General features: G+C 39.1%; 1 protein-coding gene across 1 annotated transcript in view; it reads right to left on the reverse strand.

Annotated features, from left to right (window-relative positions):
- The window catches only part of LOC140565093 (uncharacterized), a 475,962-nt gene extending 470,433 nt beyond the window's left edge, over positions 1-5,529 (reverse strand). The window contains exon 1 of the mRNA XM_072690905.1: positions 5,167-5,529. Coding sequence (XP_072547006.1) covers positions 5,167-5,529 — 363 coding nt within the window. The remainder of the gene's footprint in view (positions 1-5,166) is intronic.
- Positions 5,530-20,175: the final 14,646 nt, after the last annotated feature.

Consider the following 20,175-nt stretch of genomic DNA (forward strand, 5'->3'; position numbering starts at 1 on the left):
TGATAATAAATAATTTATTAGTTACTGTCATACCTGGTCAGACGTGGCAGTGAACACAAGGAAACACTTGCAGGGATGGACGATGCAGGACTTTAATGTAACCTGGGCAAAAGTAAACAGACACAACAAAGCAAAGCACAACCGGGGGAACAGCAATCTAATGCACAGAACCAGAAACAAAATCAAAACCTCACAACTCAAACTGGACACAGTAACACAGCTGGGACTGGGAGGAAGCTGAGCAGTATTCAGGAAAACGAGAAACACATCATACAAAAGCAGAACACTAGACGGAGCTTGGGCCAGGAGAAAGAACACAAGTGAGGTGTTGAAAAAACATTGAACAGAAACCTGGAAGCAGGAAAAACCAACAAACCAAAACAATGAAGGAAAAACAGAGAAGCAAGACTTCAGTGAAACAGGGAGGCATCAGGGCTTAGATTAGCAGAGCAGACAGAGCAACAAGGATAACAGACATAAGACCAAACAGGCAACAACAGGATCGGTCCACTTCCTCTTTGAGCAGAGCGTAGAGCGCAGTGCTACAGAGGTCTGTAACAGAGCTGATTCACGACAACGAGAGAAAACAAAGCCACGGCTTAAGAAGCTCCAGTCCCAGCTGACCTTGATCCGCTTAATGAGGGAAGCCGGCTGCTGAGCGCGTGCCAAGGGCCTGACAGTTACAGGTATTACACTGTATTAATTCATTTATATCATTTATTTTACTATTAATAATAACGGTTATGTTTACAGTTTTAAATATTTGAATATATTTATATCGCCATTATTGTTAATTATAAATGAACAACAACAACAGTAATAATAATGATGTCCTTTATTCATTACTTGAAATTCCTTGCACTGGTCCTTGGCGAATAAAGAATTCTGATGGAGCTGGTTAGCAACGGTAACTAAGGGGCGGGGCAGGTTGACTGTGACATCACTATGTTCCAGTGCTTTTTTCAGCGTGGAGAGCGTGAGAGACAGACGTCACCTCTTCAGTTAGACTGGAAATGGAGGAGAAGAAGGAGAAAGACGTGAGTGGAGCTCAGAGCTCATAAACACAACACTACTGATCAACATGGGTAATTAAGATCATCGTTAAGCTAATTATAATATACAGTGTTTACCATCAATACATTTATTCATCGTTAACTAGAGAGTGATTGTGGCTCAGTAATGTTGCTGTGTTTGTTGCTAAGGTGTTGCTATGGCATATAGTTGGTACATTAGCTCATTCAAAATGTCTGGCTAATAGATCTCTGTCCACAAACTTTTGTCCACTTGATGCTTGGTCCAGAAGCTCCTCCATGCACAGACAGGACTGGAGAGCAGTGGAGATAAAGGGCACCGCTCCCGTTCTCTCAGCTGTGTGTGGGAGAGCTGCCCATTGTGACATCATCTCTGAACATTCCGCCATTCATTCCTTTTTTATGCCCTTAACATTGAGGACATTCAAAGAGATGACTTACCCCATAGAACCTCCCCTTATAGAACCTCCCCTTATAGAACCTCCCCATAGAACTTACCCCATAGATCCTCCCCATAAAACCTTTTAGAATCTCACCTTAGAACCTCCCCTTAAAACCTTATAGAACTCACCCCATAGAACCTTATAGAACATCCCCATAGAACCTCCCTGTAGAACCTTTTCCTGCTCTGGTCTCTGTGAGGAGTTTGGTGTGTTCTCCCCATCTCTATGTGGTTTTCCTCCGGTTGCTCTGGTTTCCTCCCACAATACATGGTAAGTGAATTGGCTATGCTAAATTGGCTATGGTGCCCCCTAGGTGTGAGTGTGTGTATTACAGTGTATTACAGTGGACACTCGTAATAAACAGATTACTAGTGTCCACTGCCATTCTCTCAGCATTAGTAATACGTAGTGGCCTTAAGGTTAAACTGCTGTCTGTGCCGACTTTAAAAACTCTTATTTTACCCACTTGCTGCTCCTGTTCTCACCCTTCCTTCCTACTGCTTCCTTTCTATAGTGGAGGTGAGAAGGAGAGGACAAGACTGAACAGGGATATTGGAGCTGATTCAGATCAGAACTGATTTTGACTGTTGATGAACTCAGACAATCACAGCAATCACTTGCAGACATGCCCCTAGTTCTCCAGGTAGCCAACTGGAGGGCCAGCTGATTTGTATTTGTGTGGCCTTTCCTTAATGTTTTACACCGAGCATCAACAACATAGCAGCACATGCAAAGCTCAGAAGGGAAACCACAGCCGGCCTCCTCCACACTGTCCCCCCTGTCTGAATGTGTGAGCAGTGACGCTGCCCTAGTTACTCACATCTGTCACTAGAAAGTGTTTCAGCAGGTGCTCGAAGAAGCTTTCCTCACCTCTTCTGGAATTGAGACAGTCAGAGATTTAATAAAGAAAACACATCCAGTTCAGCAGACGGAAACACGTTGTTACTAGGAGAGGGTCAACAGAGGATGGTCAGACTGGTTGGAGCTGACAGAAAGGCTACAGTGACTCAGAGAATCACTCTGTACAGCTGTGGAGAGCAGAACAGTGTCTCAGGTGAGGTGGATGGAGGAGCTACAGCAGAAGATCACGTCAGGTTCCTCTTCTGTCAGCCAAGAACAGAAAGCTGAGGCTGCAGTGGCTCAGCACAGGCTCACCAACACTGCACCACTGGAGTAACGTAGCCTAGTCTGAGGAGTCTGGAATTCTGCTGAGGAACACTACAGATAGGAGGGTCAGAATTTAGCACAAACAGGATGAATCCATAGACCCAACCTACCTTGTGTGAACATTCTAGGCTGGTGGAGGAGGTGTAACGGTGTGGAGAAGGTTTTTTTGGTTGACTTTGGGCCGTTCATACCAATCAATATTCTCTTGAATGTGTTGTTGCATCCCCATGTTGACCATGTGCATCCCTTCATGACCACAGTTTCCCATCTTCTAAAGGCTACCTCCAGCAAGACGTCTCTCAAACTGGTTTCATGACAATGGGTTCTGTGTTCTTCACTACTGGTTCTTCCCAGTCACAAGACCTGAATCCAGGGGAACACCTTTGGTTGAGATGGTTTTGGGACAGCCAGAAAGATAGCGTCATAAAAGCAGTCTCCAGGAGAGGAGCTGGATGGGTAGGAAGAAGCAGCAACATTCAAGGTTTCTGCACTCAGCCGGAGAGGGACAGGAAGAGGGTCTAATCAACTCTGCTGCTCCTCTGAGCTTAGTGGCTGAATGTGTATGAAGGCCTCCTGACTTTTCTGGTCAGAGTACGTCATCACCACTATCTAGTTTACATTAATGTAGTCCTCATCAGAGAACTCTGAATCCTCTGAGTTCTCATAATAATCTTCATCATCCATCTCAATCTCCACATGGGCAGTCGTGTGTGTGTTTGGCATCTACAGGATGATCATATAAGAACACACAAATGAAAAACTGGTTTACGACACAATTTTAGCCACAAAATGTCAATGTTTTCCAATATTATACTTCATTTCCAATATTAGAACCAGTACTGACTCAAATGACTATGATCTACACAGCTTACATAAACATTCACCTGCTGCTGATTTTCCAATGCTGGTTTTCCCACATCAGCATCTACATTGATGTAGTCATCATCAGAGTCACCGAATCTTTTTTTCTCTGGAAGAATTGTTTCTCCACTTTCATTATTATCATCTTCATCTTCACCTCCATCTTCTTCCTCAAACAGGTGATCCTGATCCTGTGTTTTTCTCCTACAGAATAATTGAGTCACAATACAGTTAAAATATGAGAAATATGAAAAAGCTTAAAACCACCTTATGTAGCAATTCACTTTCCTTTAACTCTGCCACATCTCTCAGTCCTAGCTTCACTTTTCAGAGGAGGGTCTGGTCTTCTCCCACAAAGCAAAAGCCACCAGAATTCCTCCATCTCTAATTCCAGAGTTCTTTAATTCTCTTACACCTGGTTCAGTACAACCCCAACTCCTCCCAGTACAACCAGAATTCCTCCCAGTACAATCAGAACTCTTCCCAGTACAATTAAAAGTCTTGCGAGTACAAACAAAACCACCACCAGTACAAGCGTAACTCCTCTCCGTACATCCAAAGTCCCTCCCAGTAGAACCAAATCCCCTCCCTTTACTGGGAAAAGAGTGAATTAGCAGATTTCATCCCACTAAGCAATCAGATTCCAGTCGGACAAACCAGAGAGGCATTAGACTATTAAGTGTAACAGGATGCACCAGATTAGAGTCCTCTCTTTGTTTAAGAGCGATTTCTGCTTTTTCATAATCATCATCCTCCTCCCCCTCAGTCTCCTCATTTTCCGCCGGGGCTCTGGCACCTGAAGAATTGTGTGGAGAGATAAATTAATAAATAAATAAATACATCTTTTCAGTGGTTAACCATCTTTTACAGCAGCACATTTCTCTACACTTTAAACAAGGGTTTTCTTAAAGGCCTCTTTATAAAACCATGACACCATTTTACATGGTTCCTTGCCTGGTTAAATTTTTTTATTTATTTATTTATTTTTATAGTTTTTCAGTATATTTTTACCAAAAGGCATTCTACACAGTACCTAGGTACACTATATGGACAAAAGTATTGGGACACCTGCTCATGCTCATTGTTTATTCTCAATATAGAGATCCACAACAACTCAACAAAGTAGTCTGCAAGAAGAATGTTTCTTTTTGTGATTTCTTATAGATTTTGTAAAATGTCTTCAAAATATAATGGATGATGCTTCATCCATTAGTTTTGAGATGAGTTGGGGAGTTTGGGATGAGGTGGGGTGGTAATCCTCACATCCATGCTCGTTCTGCAGAGAAGAAAATAAGATACTTTTTAATACCCTTGATTTCAGAAGAAATAATGAATGAGCAGGTGTCCACAAACATTTGGACACGTGTATCTACTCTCTGTTTACCTTCTGTGAGTTTCAATGTACCTCAGTAAACTGTCCTCTGAACAGAAAGTACTCACAGTGTCTACGATACGTCTTCTCAGCTTTCTGCAGTTTTTGCTTATTTCTCCCTTTGAGGAAAACAATGATCGGCACTGATACGAGTAACAGTCCTGCTGCTGCTGCTGAAAAACTGATGATGGGAACCAACGATACTGAGGGAGAAATTACTGTCAGAACATTTACACTTCAGGAGAACTAGTCCAGAAAAACGATGAGCTCATCTTATTACTGTAACTTTCACAGTGACGGCCAAGAGTTCCGTGTTGGAGGATCTAAAAGAGCGTGAAGACACAGTTACTTCATAAACACAGCTGTGGTTTCCCTGGTGGACATAATCAGCCTCAGGGAAGGAGAAGGTGGTTGAGTGGTTAACAGCTGACTGAGTTTTGGTGATGCTGGATTCACCACTGAACTCCAGGTGGAAGGAGCCTCCTGGATACTGCGGTTGAACGGAGCAGATGATGGAGCTGTAGCTCCTGGTCACTTCAGGCCCTTCAAGCCACCAGTGAAACACTGGTGAAGCACTGAAGGAGATGTTGGGCTGCAGCAAATTCACTGGAAAAGAAGAGGAACTGGTATCAGTAGCTGTAAACTGGTACAACATTCACACAGGCCACATTGTGATTGCAGCAGCTCACCCACAGTGGCTGTTCACACATACAGCAGTTCTCTGTGGAAGCTACTGTTTGTGAGCTGATGACAGCCAGACAGATACCAGTTAAGTTGCTCTACTAAAAATAGATAATGGCCAATGACCAAATGTTTGTTGACACACCTTCTAATGACTGAATTCAGCATCTTTAAGGTGCACCCATTTCTGACACAGATGTGCAAACAGCATGCAGCTTGTCTAGTGCTTGTAGAAAAGTACTGCCATTAGAATAGGACACTTTTTATGGAGCAGATAGTAAACATGAACCTTCTTGCGCCATGCCTGATGTCAGGCGTAGGTTAGAGGGGTATAAAACCACCCAGCATTGAGCTGAATTATGGTGGTGCTCCATCTAATAGTTGAGGTGGTGGGGTGGTGATCGTCCAACATCCTGACCTCACTAACGCTCTTGTCACTGAATGCAATCAAATCCTCACAGCAATGCTCCTCCAAACTCTAGTAGAAAGCCTTCTTCCCTGAACAGTAGAGACAGTTACTCCAACAAAAGCAGGATAAATACTTTTTTATATCCTTCATTTAGAAGAAACAATGAATGAGCAGGTGTCCAAATACTTTTGTCCATATAGTGTAAATCACAGAATTCTTGATATATATATATATATATAATATTCTCTTTAATTTTCATTGGTTCTTATAACTTCATATAGTCCATACCTGTTCTCTAAACAGAGCAGCACATGCTAAGCACAAAACTGGCTGGGTGTGAATCCGGTAGTGGCACACTTTTTTTTATGGACGTTTTTAGACAGCCAGTAGCAATCCGTGCTGCTCACATATGATTACAGAATGCTGCTACTACTACTGCAGTCAGATGAGCTTATTATAAAGCCATTCTCTGTGCTCTTACCCACAGTGATGCTGATGGAGTTGCTCCTGTGTGATTTGTATAAGATGTTACAGTGGTCACAGCTGTACTGGACTGCTTCCCCAGGTGAGACGAGTTTGAGGTGTTTAGGGTGAGGTTTGGGCTCTCCAGGGCGTCTGTTAAAGGAATGTGATTAGTCTCTGATCATTGATGGTGCCAGTTAGTTTTTGTTATTAAGAAACCTCTGACTTCTGACTTATAAAGACTACATGCACAGTAAAGTTCCCAGTGTTAAATCAGCACTTAAGTAATCAATACAGTTCAGCTCACCCTTCTAACACTATGCAGTGTAATAGTACAGTCTAATAACAGAAGTTAATGGAAGCTCTGTGTGTCTTATTGACCAGGATGCTTCTTGGTCTGCTAGCTTGCATGACATCCAGGTAATCCAAGTACATCCTGGATACATGTGGTTTTTTAATCATGCTGAATATACCAGCTACAGTGTGTGCAAACCTGGTGAAGACAGGAAACGTTTGACCTGTCATTGCCAACAAAGGTTATGTTACAAAGTTTTGAGTTGAACCTTTGTTATTGACCAAATACTTATTTTCCACCAAAATTTACAAATAAATTCTTTACACATCCTACAATGTGATTTCCTGGATTATAGTTGAAGTGTACCTATGATGAAAATTACAGGCCTCTCTCATCTTTCTTTAATAAATTATTATAAATTAATTATTAAATACAACAAATGAAAATCTCAATAAATAAGCTAAAAATAAAGAATGACATTCACCTGTTAATGTTATTGTCATGGCGTGTACGGCCAGACCTGAAGGGATGAACACTCGCAGAGATGGAAATCAAAGCATGATACTTTATTAACCAAATACAAAACAAAGAGATATGAACAGCAAAGTGCAGCAACATGGGCAAAACCATGAACAGAACCAAAACACCACAAATCAGATGGCGAACAAAACAAACCCGGGACTGGGAGGAGCAGGGAGCTGAACGAGAGTGAAACGAGGGGAGAACTAAAGGGGCGATAAACACAAAGCCACAAGCCTCGCTTGGGCAGAGAGGGGAGATACAAAACTAAGGACAGAGCTGAGCTCTGTGTACAAACGAAGGTAGCTGGGGAACTAGCCGCTAGACCAGCAAGCAAGGCCGACCTAACCTGAACCTGCAGAGTACTAAAACGTAGGTCGCCTTGGAACCTGAGCAGGAAGCGAATGTAACACGCTTGCCTCTCGAAACAGACTATGATATCGTAAACACACAGGGGTAGCTGGAGAGCCAGCTGCCAGACTAGAAAGCAGGGCAGACCTAACCTGAACCTGCAGAGTACTGCCTAAAATGTAGGTCGCCTTGGAACCTGAGCAGGAAGCGAACGTACCTCGCTTGCCTCCGAGTCAGATGGAGAATCTCTCCTAAACATGGACTGCAAAACTAGAGCTGAGCTGAACACGGCCGTAACGCGTGATGAATCCCAGAGCGTCACAGTCAAGTCAAGTCAAGTCAAATTTATTTGTATAGCGCTTTTTACAACTGTTGTCGTCACAAAGCAGCTTTACATAATTATTACTTAATAAAGAACAGAGACAGAGAAGAAAGAAGAAATAACATGAAGCGTCAAAGACCCCCATGAGCAAGCCAACGGCGACAGTGGCAAGGAAAAACTCCCTCAGAGCTGGAGGAAGAAACCTTGGGAGGAACCAAGACTCACAAGGGGGACCCATCCTCCTCTGGCCAGACTGATTTAAACATTAATGATAAAAATTACCAAACCAGGTACAACAGAAAGTTAATAACTAAAAACTAGAGCTGAGCTGAACACGGCCGTAACGCGTGATGAATCCCAGAGCGTTACAGGGATTCCGGTCGAGTCAATTCACGGCAGAGAACAAAGGGAACTACACTTCTTTAGTACACCCAGTCCCAGGTGAAACACATGAACAATGAATCAACACAAATAAACAGACACGATCAGGAAGTCCCTATTTGGGCCTGTGGGCAGCGGCTCGGGATCGCCCCGGGGGAGGGCACGATAATGAGGGCTTGACAGTTATAGCTTTATGGTAACAGTAGGGGGCATTGGCATCTTTCAGAACCAATATTCTGTAGACAATGGTAAACAATTATTTAATACTTAAATATACTTTTGTAATTTGTAATTACACTGATTATTCTTATGTATATGATTATTATTATTTTTTTATTACTATGATTATTTAATATATTTTTAATTATAATAATATTTTTGAACATCCAGTGAACAGTTTAAACTCACCCGGCATATCGAGAGTCTCTACACCCAACTGAATGATGCGTGGAAGAATCGCCATCTAGCGATCATTATATGTCAGTAACAGCTTCCTTGTATAAAGACTCGCTTCCCGGCGCTTCTCGTGACATTCAGGGTGAGATGGTAAATATTTGTTGTCGTTCCTTGTGTAACATTTCCTATATTTAATTTAACATAAAACACGACTCATATGAGGGGTTAGGTTGGGTGGTGTACGCCACTGTTTCCTTCAAATATTTCTTTAACTAGAAGCTGAGTGAATATTTACTGCTGGAAAGTCTAATTTACACTGGAGAGTAATATCATTTTCCTTTATGCTTTAAAAATCTCCACAGGGGGGCGCCATTAGCGCAGCGATGTACTTGAAGTACTTGAGCAGCTTTGGTGTAGAGATGCTCACTGAGAAGCTTTTCAGAGTATTAACACAGTTCAGTGCTGTTGAAGCATTTGACTCCTGACTCCATGCTGCCACCTAGCGTCTAGTTTAATCTCCTACAATGACCGTTTCTGTCGTTTAATACAACTACACCTTTAATACAACGGAAATGTCAATTTGATATTTTCAAAATTAAATTAATATACCACTGATATAATTCTCATTCTTATTAATTTACTTACTATTTGACCTAAAAATGTCTCTCTCTTCTTTCTGTTTTACACACTTTCACACATTCTGGAAAGTGGGCGTCAGAGGGACTGAGACAAAAGTATTAAGTTATTCAGACAAAATCTAAGATAAAAGTCTTGATGAATGGATCAGTGTATAAATGTAGCCGGTCCTCTTTACACCCGGGATACCCGTCCACGACTCTGCGTTGTGTCCAGCTGCACAGAGAAACAGGCTGGACTCCGTCTGCTGGTTCAGCCTGGTTCTTCTCCTCGACCGTGCTCCAGCCCGTCTAAATGAAATGAAGAGATGCAGTTCACTAAAGAGAAGCAGCCTCTGTCTCCTCAGTCATGCTGCAGCACAGACTAGCTGAGCTACAGGCTAAGCTTAATACACTGCATTCAACCCATATTCACTTCCTAATCAATGCTGAACGAGTCTGTGTGTGTCTGTTGTGAGTGTTGGACCCTCATCTGTTTAGAAGCATACTGTCCTAATTGCTGCTGCTCCAACATTGCATTTAAACCACTCCCATTTGTTCAAAGGTGAAATTTCCAGTAGTGAAATATCTTTTATCAATTAAGCAAAAGGTTACTAGTAAATTTCCTAATTGAATTCAAAGGTGATTTACATTTGTTCAAAGGGAGGAAGAAAGGAAACGGAACAGTGATCAGTTAAAGGAGATGCTGAAATTTCACAACTTTAAATACTATCCGTCATATTGTGAGAGATTAACCAGTAGTGTAGCCTTGAACACTGAGCATTATTGGAAGCATTAAACCAGGTGTACTGTCTGGCATTGGGGTTTCTTGTCCTCCAACAGTTTGTCAGATTAGTATTGGAGACTAAGTTATTGAAAATATAATCAAAAAGATGCTGCTGCCCTCTAGAGGGAAGATGGTCAACTGAGTCGTCTGGAACTACAATAAAGTCTTCTCCTATAACCACTTGATCTGTCCAGTATTTTACCTCCCATTACTTTATCTTCCTACAAAGGTCTGCTTAAAATAGCCTAAACCTCAGCTGAACCTAAAACTGACACTAAGCCTAACTTTAAATCAACTCTAAACCTCAGCTGAACCTAAAACTGACACTAAGCCTAACTTTAAATCCAGCCTAAACCTCAGCTGAACCTAAAACTGATGTCAAGCCTAACTTTAAATCCAGCCTAAACCTCAGCTGAACCTAAAACTGATGTCAGGCCTAACTTTTAATCAAGCCTAACCTGAGCTGAACCTAAAACTGACATTAAGCCATGGTGGACATTTTTTAAATAAGCAGAAATCACTATTAATGCTCCAAAGTAATATATTTATTGAAAAGCTTTCGGCCGGGGAGAAGCTCCTGGCAAATACTCCGAGATCTCTGAAGGTTGACCAAGTTACAAAAGGTCATATATATCTTCCCAAAGGGGTGTTGTCACTTTCCATTGATTCACAGAAGACAAAGAAGTTATTGAAGCGCATTGGTTACACCTAACTGTGATATGAATAAACAAAAGGGCGTTAACATACGTGCATAATTAATGAAGAGGAAGGAAGCTCAAATATGTTTTTTAGAAGCCCCTCACACCTGGAGATACCCAAACGAGTTGGTATGCAACTTCGAGGTCACTCGAACAATAACTCACTGTGGCCAGCATAGAGAAAACAAATAAGGTCTACACTTGGGATCGGAGGAGTAGCTAGTTTGTTCCACTCCGGCTGAAGGGGAGTAACTGATTTGTGGTCTCCTTCATATGGAGCAGTAAAAGTCCACCCGAAAGTTTTGATTAAGTGCGTAAGTCTAGTAGTATGTTAGCCTGGATATAATTTACTAAGAGAATGATGATGAAATGAAATACATATGGTATATGTGAGAGATAATAGATCACCTGACTATGTACTACTATGATCTCAAAACCACATTTCCTCCCTTTAAACATAAAATGTCAAACAAAGATTCTAACTGTTCAGAACTAGTTGATCTGAATTTAGATCTATGTCCACGATTCCAATGACCTCTACATGTCATAAAATCTAATACAATTGTTCATAAAGATAGGAGAGAGCAAAGTATAAGTAAGAACAAGTGTAACACAAAGGTCAAAGTCCTGTCTGTTTCCCTAAAGAAAATTTTAACACACTAGACGGAAAACAGTGGAAACAACAGCAAACTTGTCGACAAGCATCTGCTTCTGGGCCACTACTCCGGGCCAGCGTTGGTTTCCATGGCATGGAAACAACCGTCTTCTGCCTAGTGGAGTTTTGCACTACATAGGCGACGTTGGGCATAACAGGGAGAGGTTACTAGCACGTCACCTGATCACCTGGATCTTCAGTTTTAGACACAAAGCTGTCTGGAACAGTCTCTCTCTTGCAATGTGAGCAGTGGATCCATGAGCCTTCCTTCGATAGGTTTACACTACCACCCAGTCACCGACTTTCACAGAGTGTAGAGGACCCTCAGCACTCACTGGCAACACCTCTTTCACCTGTGAATGAATAGACTGAAGAGTTTTGCACAGTGCACTCATATAATCAATCATGTGATCATCGACCTGCTGTAGAGAGCATTCAACTGGCCTGTAAAGAGAAAGGTTAGGAAAACCACATAATACTTCCATTGGGCTCAGTCCTGTTTGGCGGTTTGAATTATTTGATGGTCTGGTTTAGACTTTCCCATGCACCAGCCGACTGCGGATGATAAGCGCAATGTGTTTTCAAATCAATTTTCAAAGCACCAGAAAGATGTTGGATCAGTTTGTTCTAAAAGTGCTTGCCATTGTCTGATGAAATTTTTACTGGAACTCCAAAGGAAGTACTAGTAATTAGTACTAGTAATTACTTCCCTTAGCAAGCATTTTGCTACTGCGAGTGTGTCTTGTTTTCCACATGGAAAGCACTCTGGACATTTGCTGAACAATGATTATCAGACAATACCAGTAATTGTGGCATGGTGTTAGCTCAATGAAGTCAATCATAATGTGTTCAAATGGAAAATTTGAAGTAGGATGTGCCGATTGAGCTGTCGTGTCATTTTCCCTATGTTATGTTCATACAAATGACTCAGGATTTGCAAAACTTTTCTGCAAACGTTGAAAAACCTGGCGCCAACCAGTGTTTGTTCGCTGTTGCTACCATCGGCCCTTTTGATACATGGTCCAATCCGTGTATCAATTTCGCCAAAAAGGGAAAGCAAAAGCTTGGAAGTGCCATGCGGCCCCTTCAGAATCACACCACAATCCTGATTGTGCATCATTCTCGACACATCATATTCATTTATGTAACAATTTCTTCTGCTAATTAAAGATTATTCCTGCCTGAAAGACCAGAAAACAACATTCAAACATTTTAACCACTGAAGTCCTATAATTGTTGATTAAAAGTGTGTTGAGTTGTTTTCCTCTGTTGCCCGCCAAGTGACGGCATTTCACCACTAGATTACAGTGTATCCTTTTTGATGTGATTTTTTTCAACAAGTGGAATTAAGAAATAGCTACAAATATTGATCCCAAAATGTCCAGGAAAAGAAAAATTGATGCCGATGGAAGACAGTTTCAAGAGAGATGGGAAGGCGAATACATGTTTGTGCTTCAAGGAGAAAAAAAACGGTATGTCTTTTGTGTTATGTGGCGGTGGCAGTTGTCAAGGAGTACAATTTACGTCGGCACTTTGATACCAAACACGGAGCTAAGTATGCCAAAGTTAGCCTTCAAGAAAAGCAACAAATTGTACAAGAATTAAAAGGCAAACTGCGATCGCAGCAGAATATGTTCACAAGAGCTACGGCCCAAAACAACGCAGCTGTGAAAGCTGGCTTTATTGTAGCTGAAGAAAGGCGTGAAGTCGGACCTCTCTGTCACTGAGGAGCTGTTGGATATAGCTGGCATGCATGGGACCACAACAGTACGGGACATTTTTGATGCGGTGGAGAAGTCCTTAAGTAAAAATGCATTGCCCTGAGAAAAATTGGTTGGATTAACCACAGACGCCGCACCTGTAATGTGTGGAGGAAAATCGGGCTTGGTTGGACTAATGAAAGAGAAAATGCAGAAGAGTCAAGTCAAGTCAGATTTATTTGTATTGCGCTTTTTACAACTGTTGTCGTCACAAAGCAGCTTTACATAAATAGTGATTAATAAAAGAGAGACAAAGAAGAAATAACGAATCAAAGACCCCCAATGAGCAAGCCAACGGCAACAGTGGCAAGGAAAAACTCCCTCAGAGCTGGAGGAAGAAACCTTGGGAGGAACCAAGACTCACAAGGGGGACCCATCCTCCTCTGGCCAGAACTATTTAAACATTAATGCTAAAAATTACCAAACCAGATACAACAGATAGTTAAAAATGTTTTTAACATGGTCGCTAAACAGGTAGCAGTGGTAGGTGTGTGAGCCGCTGGTCTGCTATGGGTGGTGGCGGGTCGGGGGCCTGCTGGTTGGACCGGTAGGTGGCAGCTGGTTTGACGAAGGTGGAGGGGACCTTAACGGGCAATCTTCCAGCAGGTCGGGCCGGGTGGCCATTTACTCGGAGAGGGTAAAAAGAGAGGGTTAATTCGGAGAGGAATTTTATGGAGAGCAGAGAATGTTGGTCAGTATCAGATTGTGTCTGACGACTCCGGCAGGTCTGACTATTACAGCCTAATTAAAAGGAGAGAGCCAGAAGGTAACACGGACACGGGAGCACCCATCTGCTCCACTGTCAACAAACCTGAGTGATCGCGTGTAAGCTGCGAGCTCCAGCATCTCAGTGTACTTCAATTCCCTGGGTCTAATAAATTCTTTATGTGATGTGATTTTCAGAATTTTTTTCCTACCTATGATGTCAATTACAGGCACCTCTCATTTTTTTAAGTGGGAGAACTTGCACAATTGGTGACTGACTAAATACTTTTTTTCCCCACTGTAGGAGAACTTTGTAGTTCTAGAATTACAGATTGTAGTCCTCCTGTTTCTCTGCATACTTTATTATGTAAAGTATCCTGTACATTAGTCTGAGCTGAAAACATGGAAAATGGTGCAACTAATAACATTCAGTGGCCAGTGAATGGTAAACGGTGCCCATTACTTCTGGGATGAGCTGGGGAAACTTTAATCTTTCAGTTGGGGATGAGGTTGGGTGATGATCATCCAATATTCTGACCGCACCAATGCCCTTGTTGCTAAATGCAATCAAATCTTTACAGTGATGCTCCAAAATGTAAAATTCTGAAATCTCAAATAAAATATATTATAAATATAGATCATAACACATACAGACCTGTTTACAATGTAAATCTCTTTCAAATATCTGTCCTTATCCCTGTAAAAATTATAGCAAAAAAGTAGTAGCAGCACTTTATTATATTAAAAATATTATATTATATTTCATCTTAATGTTTCACCTCTAGATTTCAAACTGCAATTCATACTTATTTATTTCCACTTTTATTATTATTGTTATTATTAGTAGAAGGAGGAGGAGGATTAACAATGGACTTACAATAATAAACAATAATTCACACAAACTCAAGAGAAGGAGAGAGGTAAAGAGCTAAAAAGTGGAGCTAAAATGAGATGATTAAACAGTGAAGCAGAAAAAAACCCGCTTTAAAAACTACAGAGCTGTAAATCAGAACTTCTACTCCCACTGTCTCCCACTGCTCCCTTTACCTTCACTAAATAAGTCCTGTCTGCTTCAGACCGGAAATTCAGTTCCGCTTGCTGGTGCTTCATCTCCATCTGCTGGAAGCTAATCAGTTCATAGACCTCCTGGAGAAGATCGTTCCAGAATAATGACTTTAATCTTACGTTTATCTCAGCAGTGTTAATATTAAATATATCTCAGCAGTATTAATATTAAATATATCTCAGCAGTGCTTTGTCAGGTCCACAGGCTTCAAGGTCCAGGACTTTTATGTTGACAATCATTTATGTAGGACTCCATGTTTTCTGTCTAGTCCAGGTGGGCTTCATTATCGTGTGTAATGTGTTGTGATTAGGGTCACCTGGGAGCTGGGGGGTTTATAGGGAGCTAAAGCGAGCTCCTCCTCTCCGAGAATTATACTCGCTACTTCAAGCTGTCTGGTTGTCTTCATCTTCATCTTCATCTTCATGTTCATGTTCATGTTCATGTTCATGGTCGTCTATGGTGTTTTCTCTCGAGGACTTTGGATGAGAGTCTGTCCTCGTTCAGGAGTAGATCTCTTCAGGGTCTGCAGGTTGGGGGGTCTTGAGGATTCGGCTAATCCGAGCGCGGTGCTCCGTCTGATCTGTCCTTCACTATCTCGCCTGACTCCCTGACTCCCAACCAGCCCTCAGGTGGCTTTCAGGTTCAGCTCATGTTAGTTTGTCTCGTTTGTTTGGTTTATTTATTCTTTCTTGTTATTGCTGCATTCTTGTTTCCCCTGTTTGGTTTAATAAAGTCTTGCATCGCACCGCGAGTGTTCACCCGTCATTGTCCTAACCAGTCCTGACCCAGCAGTGTTAATAATCTTACATTAATCTCAGCAGTTCCAGTAATAAATGTATCTCAATAGTGCTAATCCTAAATTTATGATTATGATTAGCACTATTGAGATACATTTATTATTTGAACTGCTGAGAGAAATTTAGGATTAGCACTGCTGAGAAATTTATCTCAGCATTGTTAATGTTAAATTTCTCAATAGTGCTAAATATTAAATTATCTCAGCAGTGTTAATATTAAATTTATCCCAGCAGTGCTAATCATAAGTTGATCTCAGCAGTGTTAATATTAAATTTATCTCCGCAGTGTTAATGTTAAATTTCTCAATAGTGCTAAATATTAAATTCTCAGCAGTGCTAATCTTAGATTTATCTCCGCAGTGTTGATCTGAAATTTCTCAGCAGTGCTAATCATACATTTACCACAGCAGTGCTAATCTGATATTTCTCAGCAGTGCTAATCTGAAATTAATCTAATCAGTGTTAATATTAAATTCATCTGAGCAGTGATCATAACTTTCTCAGCAGTGCTAATCTTATATTTACCTCAGCAGTGTTAATCAGAAATTTACCTCAGCAGTGCTAATCCTAAATTTATCTCAGCAGTGTTAATCTGAAATTTCTCAGCCATGTTAATATTAATTTAATTATTAATTTTCTCAGCAATGCTAATCATAATTTTATCTCAATAGTGTTAATAAAAATAAATTCATCTTAGCAGTGCTAATCAGAAATTTACCTCACCAGAGCTTATTTTAATTTTCTCAGCAATGTTAATTTGACATTTATTTAAGCATTGTTAATATTAAATTTATCCCAGCAGTGCTAATCATAAGTTGATCTCAGCAGTGCTAATCATAAATTTATCTCAGCAGTGTTAATATTAAATTCATCTGAGCAGTGATCATAAATTTACCTTAGCAGTGCTAATCATAAGTTTACCTTAGCAGTGCTAATCATCAGTTTACCTTAGCAGTGCTAATCAGAAATTTACCTCACCAGAGCTTATTTTAATTTTCTCAGCAATGTTAATTTGACATTTATTTAAGCAGTGTTAATATTAAATTTATCCCAGCAGTGCTAATCGTCAGTTTACCTCAGCAGTGCTAATCATAAATTAATCTCAGCAGTGTTAATATTAAATTGATCTGAGCAGTGATCATAACTTTCTCAGCAGTGCTAATCATAAATTTATCTCAGTAATGTTAATATTAAATGCGTCTCACCATCTTAAATGTACCTTAGCGGTATTAATCTTACATTTATTTAAGCAGTGTTAATATTAAATTCACCTCAGCAGTGCTAATCAGAAATTCACCTCAGCAGAGCTAATCTTAATTTTATGTCAGCAATGTTAATATGACATTTATTTAAGCAGTGTTAATATTAAATTAATCTCAGCAGTGCTAATCTTAAATTTACCCCTTTTCCACCCTCCACTCAGCAGTGTTAATCTTAAATTTACCTCAGCAGGATTAATCTTAAATTTATCTCAGCAATGTTAATGTTAAATTTACCTCAGCAGTGTTAATCTTAAATTGATCTCAGCAGTGCTAATCTTAAATTTACCTCAGCAGGATTAATCTTAAATTTATCTCAGCAATGTTAATGTTAAATTTACCTCAGCAGTGTTAATCTTAAATTGATCTCAGCAGGGCTAATCTTAAATTGATCTCAGCAGGGCTAATCTTAAATTGATCTCAGCAGGGCTAATCTTAAATTTACCTCAGCAATGTTAGAAATACATTTACCTCAGCAGTGTTAATCCTAAATCTTTCTCAGCAGTGTTAATCTTAAATTTATCTCAGCAATGTTAATCTTAAATGTATCTCAGCAGTTCTTATCATAAATTTATCTCAGAAGACTTAATATTACAATTATCTCACCAGTGCTAATCTTAAAAGTACCTTAGCGGTATTAATTTTACATTTATTTAAGCAGTGTTAATATGAAATTTATCTCAGCAGTGCTAATCATACATTTACCACAGCAGTGTTCATCTTAAATTTATCTCAGCAGTGCTAATCATAAATTTATCTCAGCAATGCTAATCATAATTTTATCTCAGCAATGTTAATATGACATTTATTTAAGCAGTGTTAATATTTAATCTCAACAGTGTTAATATTACATTTATCTGAGCAGTGATCATAACTTTATCGTAGCAGTGCTAATCATAGGTTTACCTCAGCAGTGTTAATATTAAATTTATCTCAGCAGTGTTAATATTAAATTAATCTCAGCAGTGTTATTAAATTCATCTGAGCAGTGATCATAACTTTCTCAGCAGCGCTAATCCTAAATTTCTCTCAGCAGTGCTAATCAAAAATTCACCTCAGCAGAACTAATCTTAATTTTTTTTTTCAGCAATGTTAATATGACATTTATTTAAGCAATGTTAATATTAAATTAATCTCAACAGTGTTAATATGACATTTACCTCAACAGTGATCATAAATTTACCTCAGCAGTGTTAATATTAAATTTATCTCAGCAGTGCTACTCATAAATTTCTCAAGAGTGTTAATATTAAATTTCTCAGCAGTGTTAATATTAAATTCATGTCAGCAGTGATAATCATACATTTACCACAGCAGTGTTAACCTTACATTTATCTCAGCAGTGTTATTAAATTCATCTCAGCAGTTCAAATAATAAATGTCTCAATAGTGCTAATCATAATCCTAAATTTATCTCAGCAGTGTTAATAATAAATTTATCTCAGCAGTGTTAATATAAAATTAATCTGAGCAGTGATCATAAATTTACCTCAGCAGTGCTAATCATAAGTTTATCTCAGCAGTGTTAATATTAAATTTATCTCAGCAGTTCAAATAATAAATGTATCTCAATAGCGCTAATCATAAATTTCTCAGCAGTGTTAATATTAAATTTATCTTAGCAGTGCTAATCATAAGTTTACCTCAGCAGTGTTAATATTACATTTTTCTCAGCAGTGCCAATCCAAAATGTCTCTCAACAGTGCTAATCTGAAATTTATCTGAGCAGTGTTAATCTTAAATGTATCTCAGCAATGTTAATATTACATTTATTTAAGCAGTGCTATTAAATTTATCTCAGAAGTCATAATCATAACTTTGTCAGCAGTGTTAATATTAAATTTCTCAGCAGTGCTAATCCTAAATTTATCTCAGCAGTGTAAATCATAAATTCTCAGTAGTGTTAATGTTAAATTTGTCAGCAGTGTTAATATTAAATTTATGTCAGCAGTGATAATCCAGAATTTCTCAGCAGTGTTAATCATAAATTTATCTCAACGATGTTGATCAGAAATTTATCTCAGCAGTGCTAAAATTACATTTATTTAAGCGGTGTTATTAAATTTATCTCAGCAGTGCTAATCATAAATTTATCTCAGAAGAGTTAATATTGCAATTATCTCACCAGCGCTAATCTTAAATGTACCTTAGTGATATTAATCTGAAATTTATCTCAGCAGTGTTATTAAATTTATCTCAGCAGTGTTAAATATTAAATTTATTTCAAAAGTGTTAATAATACATTTATCTCACCAGTGCTAATCTTAAATGTACCTTAGCAGTATTACTCTTAAATTTACCTCAGCAGTGCTAATCATACATTTACCTCAGCAGTGCTAATCTTACATTTACTTCAGCAGTGCTAAAATTAAATGTATCTCAGCAGTGCTAATAATAAATTTATTTCAGCAGTGCCAATCAAATTTATCTCCGCGGTGCCAATCATAAATTTCTCAGAAGTTAATCTTAAATTTATCTCTGCAATGTTAGTATTACATTTATCTCAGCAGTGATAATCCTAAATTTATCTCAGCAATGCTAATCTGGAATTTATCTCAGCAGTGTTAATCTTAAATTTATCTCAGCAATGTTAATATTACATTTATTTAAGCAGTGTTAGAAATAAATTTACCTCAGCAGTGTTAATCCTAAATCTTTCTCAGCAGTGTAAATGAGAAATGTATCTCAGCAATGTTAATATTAAATGCATCTCAGCAGTGCTAATCTTAAATGTACCTTAGTGGTATTAATCTTACATTTATTTAAGCAGTGTTAATATTAAATTAATCTCAGCAGTGCTAATCAGAAATTCACTTAAGCAGAGCTAATCTTAATTTTATTTTAGCAATGTTAATGACATTTATTTAAGCAGTGTTAATATTAAATTTGTCTCAGCAGGGTTAGTCATAAATGAATCTCAGCAGTGTTAATATTAAATTAATCTCATCAGTGTTAATATTAAATTTATCTGAGCAGTGATCATAACTTTATCTCAGCAGTGCTAATCATAAATATATCTTAGCAGTGCTAATCCAACATTTTTCTCAGCAGTGCTAATCCTAAATTTATCTCAACAATGTTAATCCTAAATTTATCTCAGCATTGTTAATCTGAAATTTATCTCAGCCATGTTAATATTACATG

Source organism: Salminus brasiliensis, chromosome 11 (assembly GCF_030463535.1).
Source record: "Salminus brasiliensis chromosome 11, fSalBra1.hap2, whole genome shotgun sequence".
NCBI classification, from domain to species: Eukaryota; Metazoa; Chordata; class Actinopteri; order Characiformes; family Bryconidae; genus Salminus; species Salminus brasiliensis.